The sequence below is a fragment of the Parastagonospora nodorum genome (assembly GCF_000146915.1).
Source record: "Parastagonospora nodorum SN15 chromosome Unknown scaffold_12, whole genome shotgun sequence".
Taxonomy (NCBI): Eukaryota; Fungi; Ascomycota; class Dothideomycetes; order Pleosporales; family Phaeosphaeriaceae; genus Parastagonospora; species Parastagonospora nodorum.
This window is the reverse complement of record NW_001884560.1, coordinates 516135-532501: the sequence shown is the minus strand read 5'-3', so window position 1 is coordinate 532501 and position 16367 is coordinate 516135. Positions and strand designations below refer to the sequence as shown.

General features: G+C 51.3%; 9 protein-coding genes across 9 annotated transcripts; 5 read left to right on the top strand and 4 right to left on the bottom strand.

The window, feature by feature from the left end:
- Positions 1-145: 145 nt before the first annotated feature.
- SNOG_08140 (hypothetical protein) lies at positions 146-1496 on the bottom strand (the record flags this gene model as incomplete). The annotated part of the gene is made up of 5 exons (XM_001798413.1): positions 146-196; positions 481-735; positions 796-974; positions 1042-1223; positions 1351-1496. 5 exons carry the CDS (start codon positions 1494-1496, stop codon positions 146-148), a joined length of 813 nt encoding a protein of 270 aa, XP_001798465.1.
- A 679-nt stretch (positions 1497-2175) lies between these two features.
- SNOG_08139 (hypothetical protein) lies at positions 2176-2321 on the top strand (the record flags this gene model as incomplete). The annotated part of the gene is made up of 2 exons (XM_001798412.1): positions 2176-2182; positions 2206-2321. 2 exons carry the CDS (start codon positions 2176-2178, stop codon positions 2319-2321), a joined length of 123 nt encoding a protein of 40 aa, XP_001798464.1.
- A 796-nt stretch (positions 2322-3117) lies between these two features.
- On the bottom strand, positions 3118-5278 carry SNOG_08138 (hypothetical protein; the record flags this gene model as incomplete). Its single annotated transcript, XM_001798411.1, has 2 exons — positions 3118-4907; positions 4957-5278. The coding sequence occupies 2 exons, from the start codon at positions 5276-5278 to the stop codon at positions 3118-3120; spliced, it is 2112 nt and encodes a 703-aa protein (XP_001798463.1).
- A 276-nt stretch (positions 5279-5554) lies between these two features.
- Positions 5555-7475, bottom strand: SNOG_08137 (hypothetical protein; the record flags this gene model as incomplete). The annotated part of the gene is made up of 4 exons (XM_001798410.1): positions 5555-6882; positions 6932-7045; positions 7089-7245; positions 7422-7475. The coding sequence occupies 4 exons, from the start codon at positions 7473-7475 to the stop codon at positions 5555-5557; spliced, it is 1653 nt and encodes a 550-aa protein (XP_001798462.1).
- A 317-nt stretch (positions 7476-7792) lies between these two features.
- On the top strand, positions 7793-8356 carry SNOG_08136 (hypothetical protein; the record flags this gene model as incomplete). Its single annotated transcript, XM_001798409.1, has 2 exons — positions 7793-8034; positions 8065-8356. 2 exons carry the CDS (start codon positions 7793-7795, stop codon positions 8354-8356), a joined length of 534 nt encoding a protein of 177 aa, XP_001798461.1.
- On the bottom strand, positions 8338-8931 carry SNOG_08135 (hypothetical protein). The gene is made up of 3 exons (XM_001798408.1): positions 8836-8931; positions 8712-8780; positions 8338-8660 (listed from the first exon to the last, which is right to left on the bottom strand). The coding sequence occupies exons 1-3, from the start codon at positions 8881-8883 to the stop codon at positions 8493-8495; spliced, it is 285 nt and encodes a 94-aa protein (XP_001798460.1). The 5' UTR covers positions 8884-8931; the 3' UTR covers positions 8338-8492.
- Positions 8932-9826: 895 nt separating this feature from the next.
- Positions 9827-11311, top strand: SNOG_08134 (hypothetical protein; the record flags this gene model as incomplete). Its single annotated transcript, XM_001798407.1, has 1 exon — positions 9827-11311. The coding sequence occupies one exon, from the start codon at positions 9827-9829 to the stop codon at positions 11309-11311; it is 1485 nt and encodes a 494-aa protein (XP_001798459.1).
- A 557-nt stretch (positions 11312-11868) lies between these two features.
- Positions 11869-12416, top strand: SNOG_08133 (hypothetical protein). Its single transcript, XM_001798406.1, has 3 exons — positions 11869-12029; positions 12088-12156; positions 12211-12416. The coding sequence occupies exons 1-3, from the start codon at positions 11942-11944 to the stop codon at positions 12282-12284; spliced, it is 231 nt and encodes a 76-aa protein (XP_001798458.1). The 5' UTR covers positions 11869-11941; the 3' UTR covers positions 12285-12416.
- Positions 12417-13078: 662 nt separating this feature from the next.
- Positions 13079-16128, top strand: SNOG_08132 (hypothetical protein; the record flags this gene model as incomplete). The annotated part of the gene is made up of 4 exons (XM_001798405.1): positions 13079-13599; positions 13647-13981; positions 14029-15977; positions 16027-16128. The coding sequence occupies 4 exons, from the start codon at positions 13079-13081 to the stop codon at positions 16126-16128; spliced, it is 2907 nt and encodes a 968-aa protein (XP_001798457.1).
- Between the last annotated feature and the right edge of the window lie 239 nt (positions 16129-16367).

Sequence of the window (16367 nt, the reverse complement as noted above, 5' to 3'; positions counted from 1 at the left end):
CGGCACCGGGCATTTATCGTACGGGTGGCTATCTCTTCATATTTCAGCAGCCGCTGTGGGGATCGGCTGCAACATTTTTTATCGGGCGCATATGAATGAGACTCTTACTTTGTCTTGTTAGCGATACAGACTGCTATGGCAATTCTTAGGCGAGGCTAAGCCATTGAAACGTGGAAGTCTCCAGGGAACTCGGGGACTGTAGTGACGTAGTGAGAATATATATAAGAAGATATTGACCACTTAGTGTTTGCGGTTTCGTGCATAAGCTGAGTGGTAGGTGGACGTTATGCAGTGAGCAAAATGTTGCGAATGGTCAGACTTGCACATGAGAGCAATAAGCCCCAAGGAGCTGAAGGAAAGCCAGGGTAACAAATAATGCCATTAACCATATTCTATTCCCCCTAAAAACTTTTTCCATGCGCTTCCCCCCCAAAAAGGTCGTCTTCTTCAAACTCTCCCCCTTTTCCCATACCCACTAACCATCTCCTCCATAACAAACTCCTCGCTCTTCGTCATTCTAGCCCTGCCTACCCCCTTTCTCACACTCTCACTCCCCCCACTCCTCTCACTCCCATGATACTGATAGCCGTGCGATAAAGTATGTTGTGTCCTCGCGCGCTGCGCTTTGGAGAAAAGCGCTTTGAGCGCGGGAATCGACGCGCACCAGATGCCGACGTTGATTTCGATCTGCGACCATGTATTTATGGGGACGGAGGAGAAAAAGGGGTCTGTGGACTGTGCGAACGCCAGTGAGTATTTCGTTCATATTTGAATTGGGTAGGGGGTAATATTTACGGTCGTAAAGATGCGCACAGAATACAACCGCACGATGCTCGCTATGCACGAGAACGCGCCGAGCGCGAAGATGGCGAGTAAAGCGGATTTCTCACGCCCGGGGCGCTGGATGCTGAGGAGGAGTTTTATCGGCAGGATGAGGATCCAGATGTCGAGGAGGATGTTGGTTGCGGAGGTAACTATTCACATTACATTTGCTTAGATATTGCTGGCGTTGGGTAGATGTCGGGATGCGTGGATACGTACTGTATATAAAGACTGACGTGTTAATGCAGCTTCCAGGTACCATGCCGGTCAAGTCCCACATCTTGTGCAATGGCCGGCATTGCGCGAGTACGACGATGATGCAGACGAGGCAGAAGGTGAGGAGGAGGTATATTGTTGCTTTGCAGAGGCGCTCAAAGGTTTTTTCTGCAGCTATAAAACATCTGTCAGTGGCGTCGTCCACACATCTTTCCAAGCTCTGAAATAGACTGACCTATCCGCAAATAGAAAAACAAGATCGAAACTTTTATAGCGTTCACGCAGAGATAGTATATAATCTCAATCGCATACGTGACTTGCAGCGTCGTCGTCGCTTGTTCGAAGGTAACCTGCGTGCCGCGGAAGCCCATGCCGTTTGCGCGTAGGATGTATATGGTTGCGAGATATGCGAGGGTGAATAGCAGCGCGATTAACATTGTGTAGTCATCATTGCCCATGTTATGCAGGATGACCGCCCTGGTGTATACGCGCAGACTGACAATAATAACTACATATCTTCGTCAGCGAATGGGGGCAGTGAATACGGCCAGCCTTCGTACCTGAAACTGCAGTCAATGCTGTTGACACCCCAACAACGAGATGCTGGCGAGCCAGCCCATCTTCTGCCATATTTCCACAACTGCTTGCTCACACTCAGGTCGAAAGAAGTTCTAGAAAGGTGAACGAAGGTGGATCATGCAAGCTATAACAAGCAGCACTAAATGCCGTGCCGCGTCGCCGTAACACACCGCAGCCACGCGGAGTTGCAGTGCAGGAAGGGTGATTACAGAACGCTCATGCTGACTCTTCCCAGGGTTATTCCCATCATGCTATAAACTTTGCGAATTGACCCGCGTGCAGAACCGAAAACCGGGACTTGCAGCTTACATACATACCCATACCCATCCCCTCAATATGAAGATCGCTGTTGTGCTGGCGTGCTGAAACTGGCCTTTGGTTACTGCGAAGGAAAAAAAAGTCCATCTTTCGCTACACATTGTGCGACTGACCGCGTGTGCCTTGCATGTTGTGGCGTGGGCGTATATTGGTGTTGACAAGTTGGATTCGGAATGTGGGGCACCCCAGGTACAGTAGACGGTAATGGTAAAGCCACATCAGGCCAGCATAAAGTTTACCATGTCAGGTAAGCATGCTGAATGACTTCAGACCAACCTCACGGATCATGGCGGAAAGAATCTCCTGACCCGAAACGTGTTTCTGGCTTCACGAGCGTCTCGCGATGCCTCCGAGGCAATGGTTACACAGCAGGGCGGACAGCATGAGCTGCATCCCCTCTCATGAGCAAGTACCGATCAGGTACCTGTAAGCTGCTAAAAACGTGCTTACTCCCTGGGCTATAATGCAGGAGTCGCCTGCTCATACTCCGCCTGAATCAAGTTAATCAGCAGGCTAAACGGCTCCCGTCCCGCCAAAAGAAATTCCCCATCGTAAAGCTAATCAAGCGTTCGGGACATCCTGTGGGGTTGCCAGGGTCAGCGAGACGCGAACCCAGGGTGCGGAGAACGACGCGAGGGGTGGTGAAACGCCAGGCACGTCGCATTTCTGTCGTGTTTGACAAGTCAGGCATATACATAGACTGTTCGGAAAGTTTCATTTGCGATGTGGATGGGCGCTGAGGTCATTTGGGAACTTTTGTATATGGGTAGGGCCGAGAGGGGCGGGATGTGGGGCTGTTGGTGGAAGAGGTGCGGGAAGGTCGTTTCAACGGCTGGAAGCGAGGGCAGGTTTGGCTCTAGGAGTGTCTCTTGTCGCTGTCAAATGTACCTTGGTATCAAGAGATTTCTCTCGTGCGCGTTGTGTTGAAGGCGAGATGAATTCGCTGCTTGACAAGGGATGACTGGCGCCCAGTCTACGGAGGAAGTTGGTACTAAGTGGGATACAGAATTGTGTATCAACGCCTGCCGTCTGCCATCTCAGATGCGAGGACGCAAGTTAGGTAAGCACCAATGCATTGAGATGAGATTGTGTTTCAAGACCGTCACCGTCTTACATGATAGCCATGTTACAGGCCAGCTCAACGGTTGTTTCTTGCCGTCTTCATACAGACACTGAGTTTTACTAGATGATTTTGATCTCCACTTCAGGACTTATGTTTGACGCTTTCCACAACTCTGCGTCTTGCAACGAATCACGGGTGTAGAGGAGACCAAGTCTCTCAAAAGTACCCGCTTCCTCATCCACACTCCTTAAAACAATCCAGGCCAGCTCGCATTCGCCGTGCGTAATGAATCCTTCAACTTTTAGGATCAAAATCTCGCTGCCGGAACGTACCTGATGCGGACCCTCCATCTCGATGGAATAGTCCCATTCCAGCATTCTTTTGCCCTTTCCTTTGGAGAGTACTGGGTTACGCCTATTCGACATAAAGTCGAATTTTGACAGAGGGCGTGCAAGGGGCGAAGAGTTCGCAGTCGAGAAAAAGTCTGTCAATAAATGGCCAGTTGCCGAGGACAGTAGATCCCCTGGACGAGTTGTATCGCTCCAGACAATTGTTATATTCTCCTGGGAAGAGACACTGAGTAGTTTGCCCGGGCAACTTATCTCCAAGTAAGGATCCACCGTGCAGTGCTGACCTGAAGCTGGATAATGTATCATGCCTGATAGGCAATGTCCTCTAAGAATCAACTCCCCCGAATTTATCTGCCCGGTGGCATCTTCAGCAATCGGGGAGCACATCGCGTTTACTACTGTTATAAACAGCTCAGGTGTGTCGTATTCCCGCATTTGATGAAACCACATGTACCGCATCCAGCCGATGCTCCCCGTAGTGGACGCCCACGACCAGGTCGGTGCACGCCACTCAATGGGTCTGAATCTTCGAGCACGGGTTTTCTCAGGCCTCACATGCCAGGTAAGGTTGTGCGGTAGGGTGTGGCTCCATAGGCCTGCCAAGTAAAGTCCCATGTCGCATGGCATCATTTTCGCCAGGCCTTGCAACGCTGGAAAGATGTCGCTCTCAAAAGACAGAGTCAACCTAGTGTATGACTCGATGATGTATCTCCATCGAATGTCAGCTTCTTTTATAGGCGATTGTGCCCAGTACTTTGGCCACCAATTCTGCGGTCTGTCAAGAGCACATGGGATTTCGACATCGTCAGAGCATTCGCAAGTAATGCCACTTAGGCACTCTAGTATGAGTTCATCATTGGTAAAATGCAAAGTTCGTGGCGATAGTAACCTTTCCTGGTAGGTCCACCCTCGTTGCATAAGAGGCATGGTCCCCCAGTAGAAGTCGGTGTGCTCCAAACGGATCCGGCTATGCACCTCAAATGATGGGGAATCTAGCATGGATACACGCCATGTTCGAGACTCGTGTATGGAGCGTGAGGTCCCAAAACAACCTTGGGTAGAGTCTGCCGATTTAGCTGCTGCTAGAGTAAGGCTGGTATTGGCGTAAATACTGTCCATTTTACCTCCTTCGTGGCGCCAGTCCTCGGCCGAATCTTGGATGATACAGAGGCTGTCTATCCAAATGTAGAAAAAACCCAGCCGATAGGCGAAATCGATAGCTTCTCGGAACGTTCGTGACAGCTCATGCCACGGAATCCTTGATTGGAACTCGGACAAGTTCTGCTTCGTGGTCTTCATGACCGGACCACCGCCCCAGCAGTGACTCAAACATACGTATTGCGCTTCCTGGGCGTTCGGTATATGCAGCCTGATATGCTCTGGTCCACTGATTTTGATCACTCTGGTCGGCAACACACTAGACGTGGTATTTTTGCACATGCCGTGCTGCCTAATACACTGATCGAGCCATTTGCGGACGCGGAACACAGCTTGTTGTGATCCAGTGCCACCAGAGATAGGCTGCGCTATCTCCAGGTCTGACCAGGGACTTGTTTGACCTCAAATCGTCAGCAGCTTACGACTACTCCGCAGAAGAACGAGACTCACCTGGACAGAGCGAGAGCTGTATCCAGCGATCAGAAGGTATATTTAGTTCAGATGGCTGGAGTCTGAAAGCGATCATGAGTGATTTAAATTTCTCTGAATTGACCAACGTGATGAGTTCTAGTCCCTCCATCTTCGGGAAATAGTACTTGATAGCCTCAACCACCACTTTGCAGCTGACGCAGCCGCTCGATGATGACAGGTCCCACTCAGCTAAGGTGAATTCCCTGCCATGGCGATATCGATCCAACCTCAACGCGACCGAATCAAGGCTGAGGCAGACGTTGCAATACCCACGCTGCAGCTCAGTGGTGTTGTCGTTCATGGTGAGGTAGCCAGGTAAAGCACTTGTCTCATCTATATCATAGGAAAACACGATAGTAAAAGAGTTAGACGGAAGCTATAAGTTTGCAAATATGTGAGCACAAGAGGAGCTGCATCGAAAGCGAAAGCAGGGAGATGGAAATCACGACCTCGCTAAAGAAAACAGGGCAGGATTCTTGGGGCGCAGCTGCCGCAGCAGTAGGCTACCATTCTACAGCCCTGCTAAAATCATCATTGGTATCTCAAGAAAACACATGCTAAACAAAACGATAAATCCCTACTGCCCAAACAACAACGCAGTCATGACCCGCGTCGCCTCAAACGCCCCTCTACTCTGTAACAACGATGCAAACGTCTCGGGTACTTTACTAAACGTCTTCGCTGCATCAGCCTCAGTCCACACACTGGGAAACGCAGGCTCAACGGTGACTTGTGATTCTGCTTCACCCGTCCAATCAAATCCGATACGCCAGTTGAGCTTCAGCAGGACGTGCTTGTCTTGGAGGATCAGGCTGTCACGGCCGAGGTGGCGGTTCAGATCTCGTCGCGAGATCTTCGTATCGGGATTTGCTTTGGGGCGCGTATTTTCCGTATCTTCACTTGAGTGGCCGGCAAGAAGATGCGAGAATGTTTGTTCGGCTCGATGCCAGTGTTGCGCACGTTTTTGGGCGATATTCCAGTACGATTCGATGGCCCAGCATGCGTTGCCAAGATCCCGTTGTTCCGCACGCTTGCGCAGGAAGGTGCCGAGTTCTCGCTCCGCCCATGGTGAAAGACGAAGTATGTGCATGTCAATGATCTCGTTGGCTAGAGTGTCGATTACGACCGAGATTTGGGCCGTGAGGAGCTTCTGGGGTCCGACGATATCGATGGTGTGTTTCTGATGTACACGTTTCGAAGACGGCAAGATCTTGCCGCGTGAAAGGCCTAGTTGTGTAGTGACTTTGAAGGATGTAAACATCTCGAGGTATGGTAGAGGATCTGCTAGCTCCACTGGTTGATGCGATGGTACAGGTTTTTCTGGTACCTTGCTGCGTGGTTGTCGTATTGGCATGGTCGAGAATGGCAAGAATGAGCACAGTAGACTAGAGACTGGAAGGGCAGCCTCCACGTCCGCGTTCGCGCCACTGACTTTAGTGATAAAGTCTTGCAAGTCTGTTCGATCTGCCGATCGCAGTGCTTCAGTGGGACCTCTTTGCTGTTCTTTCACAATTTCTTCCGTGCACCTTGTCACCTGTACCTCTAGCTCCGCCAATTCGCGCTCAAGTTTCGCCTTCTCTTGTTTCCTTTTCTCAACCTCCAGGTCGAGAGGCTCCATCTTCTTGGGCCGAGGGTTCATCTTTGCGTCGACGGGACCATCTTCCAAATGGTGAGCAGGGGACGTTACTTGTACGGGTGGTGCTTTGGGTCGCAGAGGTGACTGCTTCACAGGATCCTTCGCACGGGGAGGGCGCTTGCTTGGTGATGAGAACAAGACACCCCGCCGAGGGCCATCTAGTTCCTCCAGACCTCGTTGCGATGGTGTTGTTGGCAGCTCCGGCTCCTCCTCCTCCTCTTCTTCTTCCTCGGCCACCGTTCGTTGCGATCTAGGTGTGGACTTGATTCCTGTTTTCCGCGCGCGGGGTGTTGCATTTGGCACATTTGGACGACGTGCCTCCTGAACCATCCCACTGCGCCAGCTCTCGGCCCAGTGCTTCCTGCATGTCTGTCTCGCCAAGGACATAAGCACGCGCCTGCTTTCCACGACTCGGTCGCGATGGTGAGCCGGCTGAAGTGGGTCGAGATGGCAGAAGATTGGGATAGTTGCGTGCCAGGCTGGCTTTCGTAGGTGATGCAAATGACGGCCTTCGCGCAGGCTTTCTTAGTGGACTTGATTCTCTGTCTGTTGGGGAGTTGGTCCTCCTTCGTTTGCGCGCTGGTTCGTCCATTGTTGTGGGTTGTATTTCTGTCGCATACAAATAGAAAGGACTGTGCAAGGCCTGCGATCTGGTTGAGGGAGTTTCACAGAATAATAATTGTGAGCTGAGTCGCGTGTTTCGGTGGGTTGCAGTGGACGCGACCCGCGCGTGTTGTTGATGAGACCCTGTCGGCGTTTGCGGGCAGCTTTTGCCGAGGACGCAAAATGACGTCTTCCTCGAGCTCACATTCACTCTTTCACTAAGCTTGAGCCACGACTTGCAGTCCTCTTCATTGCCCATTTTCCGAAGCATGATAACCTCATAACGCCTGCAGTATAATTTGCAACTTCATCACCTGTTAGAATCCCGCATGGAACAGATACTGCGACCGATAGCCATGTATCGCAATCTATGTGCCTCGTGCTTCAGAGCCCTCGGCAAGACATCTACCACCCCAACAACAGCTCGTATGGGACTCCAGAATAGCAATCGGATACAGCGTCGATACAAAGGCTATATAGCACCGGCTGGTGGGCAGGCGCACCCCATCGGCGGTTTCTATGCAGGTTCGCCGCCCAAATCGCCATGCCACCAAGTTGACGCTCACTCGACTAGAAATGCTCAAGAAGTCAAGACCTGAGGTGCAACCTCTTACAGAGACAGCGCCTGAACCTCCACCACCCGAGCCCCGACCCAAGACACAGAAAGAAGAAACACTCGAGAAGGCACGCATAGTCTTTGGCTCGAAGCTCGCCGGCCCAGCCGAACGTCGAAAAGAAATAGACGCAGCTTCAAAGATAATCGCTGGCATAACCGTGCCTCCCAAGCCCGAGGAACCGGATAATTGCTGCATGTCAGGGTGTGTAAACTGCGTATGGGATCTATACAGAGACGATATGGAGGAATGGGCGGAGAAGAGCGCGCAGGCTAGAGCAGCCATCCAAGCACAGCGAAACGAGGGTGTAGGATCCGGTCAGATGGTGGCAGGAAGTGGCGTACCAAGCCATGTTGCCACCAGCATGGACGACGATGGTGGAGGGAGCGAAACGAATTGGGACATGGATGCTGGAAACGACACGAGCAGCTTGTTTGACGATATACCCGTGGGGATCAGGGAGTTCATGAAGACGGAGAAGAAACTGAAGATGCAGCAGAAGAAGGCGCAGGAGACAGTTGCATAGTATGGAAGCGACGACTAGGCATATCTTTGAAGCGCAGCAATTGTAGAGCATGCGTATACCCATCAATTGCAGATAGCGCGGTCCCTCATTGTCCACACCAGTCCAGAGCCATTGTTCCAATTTCCATGTTCATCCTCTAATCCTCACCAACATCCACCCCCCTCGCCTTCAGATCCACTCTCGCTTCCAAAATCTGTTGCTGGATCTCCGCATACGCATCCGGTACATCGTTGAACGTGAAGACGCCCCAGCCGAGCTTGAACAGCAGGTACGCGCCGAAGGTGATGAGGGCCCAGAATGGGACCTGTGCAATATTTGTCAGACTTTTGTTCGTAGTAGTGAGAGCGTAACGCACATAAGGAACGACCTCCTTCTGGATCTTCTCAGGGAACGCGACGACCTCCATGAATACCGCGAGGTATATCTGCGCACATGTTAGCTACCTGCCCAAGGGGGTCGTGTGGTGCATTAAATCATACGGAGGTGAGCAGCATAGCAATGCTGATGGTTTGTTGAGCGCGCGTCATGATTACGGTTTCGGTGTGGATTGAGTGAGCGTATGGGGTCAGTGTATCTGGGAGACGTGGTGGTGGTCAAGATGGTATTTGGTGGTAGCTTGCCAGATCGCAAAGTCGCGCCAAGGGATCTTCTCCTGACCTGGGAAAGTGGGGCAGGCGTAGCCGGGTTCGGCAAGGCTAGCCGGATGATGGGGCGATCTCTGGCCTCAACACATTGGATCTCACCATTTTCAAGAAGTAAGCAGACTTTTGAAATTGTGGTCTGACGAAAGCTTCTTGGGAGGCTAGTTCCAACGCAGTCACAAAATACTTGACGCGGACACCAACAATCGAGATATTGATCACTAGTCATAGGCACCAGATCATGGACAGTTGAGCAGTCGCATCTGTAAATTCCAAAGCTTTTTACTTTCGCTCAGTTCAGCATGTCCACAGCTCAGGAATATGAGCCGAATCTACCGGAAGGAGCTGAGAAATCGCTCGTACTGGAACTGACGGGCCAAGACGCGACTCTAGTAGATTTACAAAAAGAGCTGGGAGACTTGCGGGAGGATTCAGATTCGGCGGTACTGGAGAGAATGTACCAATCATTGGCTACATCTGTTGGAAAGCAACGTAAGACATGGAAAGCCTGAACACTCACTTGTTCTAACACGGGTGCAGAGGAGTTCCAAACTCCATTCCGAGAGACGGGGATTCTGGCATTAGCACTGAAGGGTCTGGAATCAAACAGTGCGCCAAAGTCACTACGGAAACAGTACCTAAGACTTGTTGGTAATTGTGTCGCTGACAATGGTACTGGTAGCACAATGCAGATGGAATGGACTCATGGGCTGATATCTTCAAGATCTCAACCGCGAAGTGGTGACCAAGGATCTACAGAAACTCGTTGCCTTAATAACGGACGAGGAGCTGAGCACTATCGCCTTAATCGTGCTCTTCAACCTTTGCAATGACTTTGGTACGGTTGTCTCCACATCAGATATACGACACTCTCCTAATACAAATAGATCCTGCAAAAGCAGCAGCGGCATCTCTTCGCTTGGACGCCACAATCTCTCGCGAGCTCTTCCTCCAAAACGTCCCAGAACCTGCTCTGGACTACGCCGTCGATCTCCTTACCTGGACCACTGGAAAGCTCACAGCAGATCAGCTAAAAGACGAATACTCCCTCGAAACCTTTGCCGGCCTGCTGAAAGTCGCTCTTCAATACGACGAAGACCACTATCACGAATACGTCGCCATTCTCGTGCATTACATCCAAGATCCTGAGTTCCAACAGTCCGTTGCAACCCCAAAATTCGTCGATGATCTCGTCGTCCTCATGCTGGACTTTGAAGCCAGGATCTCAGCAGACGACATCGAAGCAGTATTTCAAGAACTTGCCCTTACCAAACCCGACGAAGCACAGCAGTCGGAAGAGGCAAGCGTCTTGCTACTTTCGCAGCTCATCAACTCCATCTCTGCCCTCTCCGCCACAGATGCATTCGCGCAAAATTTCAACGTCCGCAGTGCAGTCATCGAACGCATTCGCGCGAAACTCAAATACCCAACAAGCAAATCTCCCTCTGCGGTCTGTGCATGCGTTATGCTAGGTAACCTCGCCATGTCAGATGAAGTCTGTATCGACATGGTAAGTATCATGCAACTTCATCTGCCGCTGCGAGATATGTTGTTCTTCGACAAACATTCCGCGCTACTGTACGCCGCACTGGGTTTCCTACGACATCTGGCATTCCCGGAGCAAAATCGCACGGAACTTGGTGATGCGAGGGTCGTTGAGGCATGCCATGCGTACCTTGTCAAAGAAGCGGATGATCCAGCTGTGAGGGGTGAAGTTGCGGCCTTGCTGTGTAAGCTGGTGACCAACAACCCGAAGAACATTGAAAGGGTGGTATTTGACCGGGTTGGAGAAAGCAAAGACGAACAAGGCGAACTACCGCTTGAGTCAGTATCGAATGGACCGACGTGCTTTGAAGATCTGGTCAAACAGTCCCTCGTGCCCGGAAAACCCTTACCGAGCACGTCGATGAAGAACATGATGGTCGAAGCGGGACGGACCATCGTGGCAATACTCAGATATCTGGGAAGAGCGGTTACAGGCGGAGACTTGGACGTCGATGCGGTTCGACTGCGCATGTTCGAATGCCCAGATGTTGCCCGACCACTGGCTAAGCTCGTACGCCAACGCTTCTACGCAGATGCGCGATCAGAAGGTTTGCTAGGACTTGGACTTATGGCACAGAGTCCTGAAGGCGCTTCAAGGGTGATTGATGAGATCAAGGATGATGCTGGACTGCTAGAAGCTATCAAGGAGTTTGCAGAAGGCAAAGATGGTGGTGCTGAGCAACAGGGCCAGGCAGCTGGAAGGGACTACCAAAATGCGGTCGTGCTGCTACAGGCTTTGCAGAATCACTGGGTATGTTCCATGGCATAGAGTAATAGTTGCCGTGCTAACAAGGTCCAGCCTAATGAAGGAGATGGAACGCTTAAAGATCAGATCGCGAGCCTTCAGAACTCGTTGGGAAAGATGATGGTGTAGATCGCTTGATAGCGACTGATGGATACTTGGATCCCGGAAATAATTCTGAATGTCGCCGTTTCTCAAAAAAATAGACACCGAGAGCTTGGAGCAGAACCACCATCGTGATGCGTATGCCCTCGTTGCACCTCAATCGTGATCCAATACTCCACCCCAACGAATAGCACGCCACCCAATTCAAACCCATCAGATTACCCACCAATCTTTCCCATCTCCAGCGAGTAAGCATTCTCGCAACTTCGATGACACGACAAAGTGGTCCGTTGCTCGCTCAAACATACTTTGAAGTTGCCTTGCAGCGTAATCACCTGCGCTGTGATTGGCCAGATCCGCTCTCACCTGATTTCTACTTCTGGCATCCAGGGTCCATAGCTACGTACCAGAACATGTATAAAGAAGGCTTGAGGAGCGCGTGGAATTGATCATTCACAAAGCATTTCAACTGCAATTACCAAGTTTACATCGATTTCTAAATCTTGCTCAACTCCACCAAACTATCAACACCAACTCAACACCACCTCCAAGATGACTTGCTGCGGACGTAACAACGGCACCTGCGTGTGCGCCCAGGAGGCTACATGCTCCTGCGGAAAGCAGCCTGCACTTCAGTGCAGTACGTCTCTCACACATCCCTTCACCCACTCTCATTGCACATCCTAACACTCTCACAGCCTGCGACAAGGCCACCACCGAGAACAAGCTCCCAACCAGCACCTGCGCCTGCGGAAAGCGAGCTGAGGGTAAGATATATCACTCAACATTGCATGACGTATGAAAGCTAATGATGGTGATAGACGCATGCAACTGCAGCCGTAGCAGCGACAACGGCTCGTCGGCACTTGAGACGGACTTCACTAGCAAGAAATAGAGGGAGATTGGGTTGGAGGCGGAGAAAGATCGGGATGATACCAGTTTGAGCATTGGGTGGGTGTTTGGGTGTTTGTGAGGGTCTCTATCAGTTGATGGTTAGGCATGCTTTGAATCAACACATTAACATCAACGTTTGCTTTGTACTACGAGTGATCAACGTAATTGATGTAATCCGCTCGCGCAATGTTCGAACAGAAATTGTCATAAACCTGGACATCGATCGTCTAGGCCGTCCAGACATCTGCATGTGTCGCACGAGCAGCACTGCTGTCACGTGCCTTGATGACCACTGCGCTTCCGAGTTCATACTGATCGCTTTCATGTCCAATACTCCCTCAACATTGGTGCAAATACTCCACCTCGGCGATATTCTCGAGCACTGTCTTACCTCAGAAGCATGGGTAGCACTTTGTGAGGTTGCACGCCCAACGGAGTTTAGGCGGGCGTGCTAAAAGTGGGCTGCGCTGCTTGGCTATCAAAGTGTAGGACATCCAAGACCATCCCACCGCTACGCACGCGCAGAGTGAACAGCTGCATTGCGGCTACCTGCAGCATGCGAAGCTCTCCAAGCTTATGCCATTTCCCCATCCTCTGCATTCTGCTGCCCTGATTCTCTAATTGACGCCGAGTCGCGATAACCGACCCCTTTCGCGAGTCCACCTCCGCATCACCGCTCGTTCGCCGGCACAACCCCTGCCCGAACCCGCTCCCGTCGTCCTCGTAGACCCTCGCCGCCGTCGCATTGTCAGTCTACCCACCAGGCGGAGGACCTGCCCGCCCACAATCGCCAACATGTCTCTCCCTTCGAAAATGGGTGCCGGCGGAGGTGGTGGGCTCTTCAGCCGGAACCAGTCGGGCAACGTGCCCACCATGCGAGGCCTGGTATCCTTCATCGCCGACCTGAGAAATGCGCGTGCCCGCGAGCTGGAGGAGAAGCGCATCAACAAGGAATTGGCAAACATACGGCAGAAGTTCAGAGACGGCGGGCTGAACGGCTACCAGAAGAAGAAATATGTCTGCAAGCTCTTGTACATCTACATCTTGGGGTGGAACGTCGATTTCGGACATCTCGAGGCTGTGAACCTCATCTCGGCCTCGAAGTACTCGGAGAAACAGATTGGATACCTCGCCGTCACACTATTCTTGCACGAGGAGCACGAGTTAATACATCTGGTTGTCAACAGCATACGGAAGGACCTGCTGGACCATAATGAGCTCAACAACTGCTTGGCGCTGCATGCGATTGCGAATGTTGGTGGCAAGGAGCTGGGAGAATCCCTCAGCGCAGAAGTGCATCGACTCCTCATTTCGCCGTTAGTACCAGCTTGCGAGTGGCAGGGGCATAGCTGACAGCACACAGAGCCTCAAAAGCGTTCGTCAAGAAGAAGGCAGCACTAACCCTACTACGATTATACCGAAAACACCCAGGCATCATACAACACGAATGGGCGGAGCGGATAATAGCGCTCATGGACGATCCAGACATGGGTGTAGCACTCTCCGTTACGTCGCTAGTCACCGCCCTCGTCCAGGATAACACCGAGCAGTACAAGGGTAGCTACGTCAAAGCGGCCAACAGGCTGAAACGGATAGTAGTCGACAACGAATGCGCGGAAGGCTACTACTACTACAAGGTCCCATGTCCGTGGATACTGGTGAAGCTCTTGAAGCTGCTGCAATATTACCCACCTCCTGGTGAGTAGCATTCAACATTAAGTACAATGGTAGACTAACGAGAACAGAGGATTCTCATATTCGCAAACTCATCCATGAAGCCCTGCAGAAGATCATGGACTCGGCCCTCGAGATGCCCAAGAACGTCCAACAGAACAACGCACAAAACGCGGTCCTCTTCGAAGCTATCAACCTCGTTATCCACCTCGACACCGAACAAGATCTCATGGTACAAATATCACAGCGTTTAGGGAAATTCATCGCGTCAAGAGAGACGAATGTACGGTACCTCGGTTTGGAAGCAATGACACATTTGGCAGCACGGTCAGAAACGCTGGATCCAATCAAGAAGCACCAAGCAATCATCATTGGCTCGTTACGGGATCGAGACATCAGTGTGCGGAGACAGGGACTGGACCTACTTTACAGCATGTGCGATCCGACCAACGCCCAAGCTATCGTGAACGAGCTCTTGCGCTACCTACAATCGGCCGACTACGCGATACGAGAAGAGATGGTACTCAAGATTGCTATCCTGACAGAAAAATATGCGACCGATGTACAGTGGTATGTGGATATATCGCTACGATTGATTGCCATGGCAGGAGACCACGTTAGCGACGAAGTCTGGCAACGAGTCATCCAGATCGTGACGAATAACGAGGAGCTGCAAGTGTATGCTGCTCAGACAATCCTACAGTACATCAAGTCAGACTGCCACGAGACACTTGTCAAGATTGGCGGATACCTGCTTGGAGAGTTTGGGCATCTGATCGCGGACAACAAGGGCTGCAGTCCGATCGAACAGTTCTTGGCTCTGAGCGCAAAGATGCGAGGATGCTCAGGGAGCACAAGGGCGATACTGTTGTCAAGCTACGTCAAATTTGTCAACTTGTTCCCCGAGATCAAGCCGCAGCTACTGCAAGCATTCCGCGCATACAGTCACTCGCTCGACTCTGAGCTCCAGCAAAGAGCGTGTGAATACCTCACACTTGCTACGATGCCAACCGACGACCTACTACGAACCGTATGCGACGAGATGCCACCTTACCCAGAGCGAACGTCAGCACTGCTGTCGCGATTACACCAGAAGCACGCTACTACTAGTGACAAGCGAACATGGCTAATCGGAGGTAAAGATGCAAACGCTGATATGAAAGAGTTTGGTCTTGCGCGACAAAATACAACCGCCGGCTCTGGCGTCAAGCGAAGTTTCACAGAACCCGTGCAAAAGCCTGGCAATCCAGTTGCGACAAATGGCGCAAATGGAGTCAAGTCTATCTCAAGTGATCTAGACGGACTGGACCTCAATATCGACCCGAGCAACTCCGCGGCTCCTAACCTTGCCAGTGCTGCTCATCTCAGTCCGGACTGGGAAGTCGGGTACACTCGATTACTGCTTCGTGGTGATGGCATTCTGTACGAAGACCAACAGATACAGGTTGGACTACGGACAGAATACAGAGGGCAACTTGGTGCTTTGATTTTCTACTTCACGAATAAATCATCCTTCCCGATGGGCTCATTCACGACATCGCTCGACAACCGATCCGCCGAAACTCTAAAGACCGACGTCAAAGGCCTGCCAGACACGACAATAGCACCAGAGGGCCAAACGCAACAAACGATCATGTTCGAGTGTAGGAACGTCTTCGTAGAGCCACCGACGTTCCGCATATCATACCTTGCCGGCGCGCTACAAGGTCTCACACTCCAACTCCCCGTCCTGCTTCACAAGTACCAAGAAGGAGCGGAACTAAGCGCAGAAGACTTCTTCAAACGATGGAAGCAAATCGGAGGCGCGCCACGAGAAGCGCAACGCATTTTCGGTCTGGTCAACAAGAACCGGACTATGAACAGCGACTTTGTCAAGAAGGTCGTCGCAGGCTTCAAGTGGGGCATCGTTGATGGCGTCGACCCGAATGGAAAGAACATTGTTGGCGCAACGGTGCTGCATACAAGTGAGGGCGGGAAATTCGGTTGCTTGATGAGGCTGGAACCGAACTTTGACACTCAGGTACGTTCAAAGAAATTTGCATGCTGATCATGTCACTAACGATGACCAGATGTACCGCATCACGATCCGCGCGACAGACGAAGCCGTCCCACCAGTGCTCATCAAGGCCATGGAAGACCGACTGTCGCAGGGCATTGAGGGCATGGCCTGAAGCGTGCCATGTACATCGTTCTATTTTTTTTTACACATATGCAATCTTCGATCCCGCGGATGACCGTATAGAGTAATGTTCAATTCGTCAAACCTGCACTTTGCATTCTTTCTTGAAACCCATGTTGGATGTTTGTGTTGCATTTGCGATAAAGGGGAAAAAGTAGGATGACATACATACCCCGTCTAGTTTATGTAGTATGAGTATAACATATATGAGAGTTTTGTGGATGAGCTGGA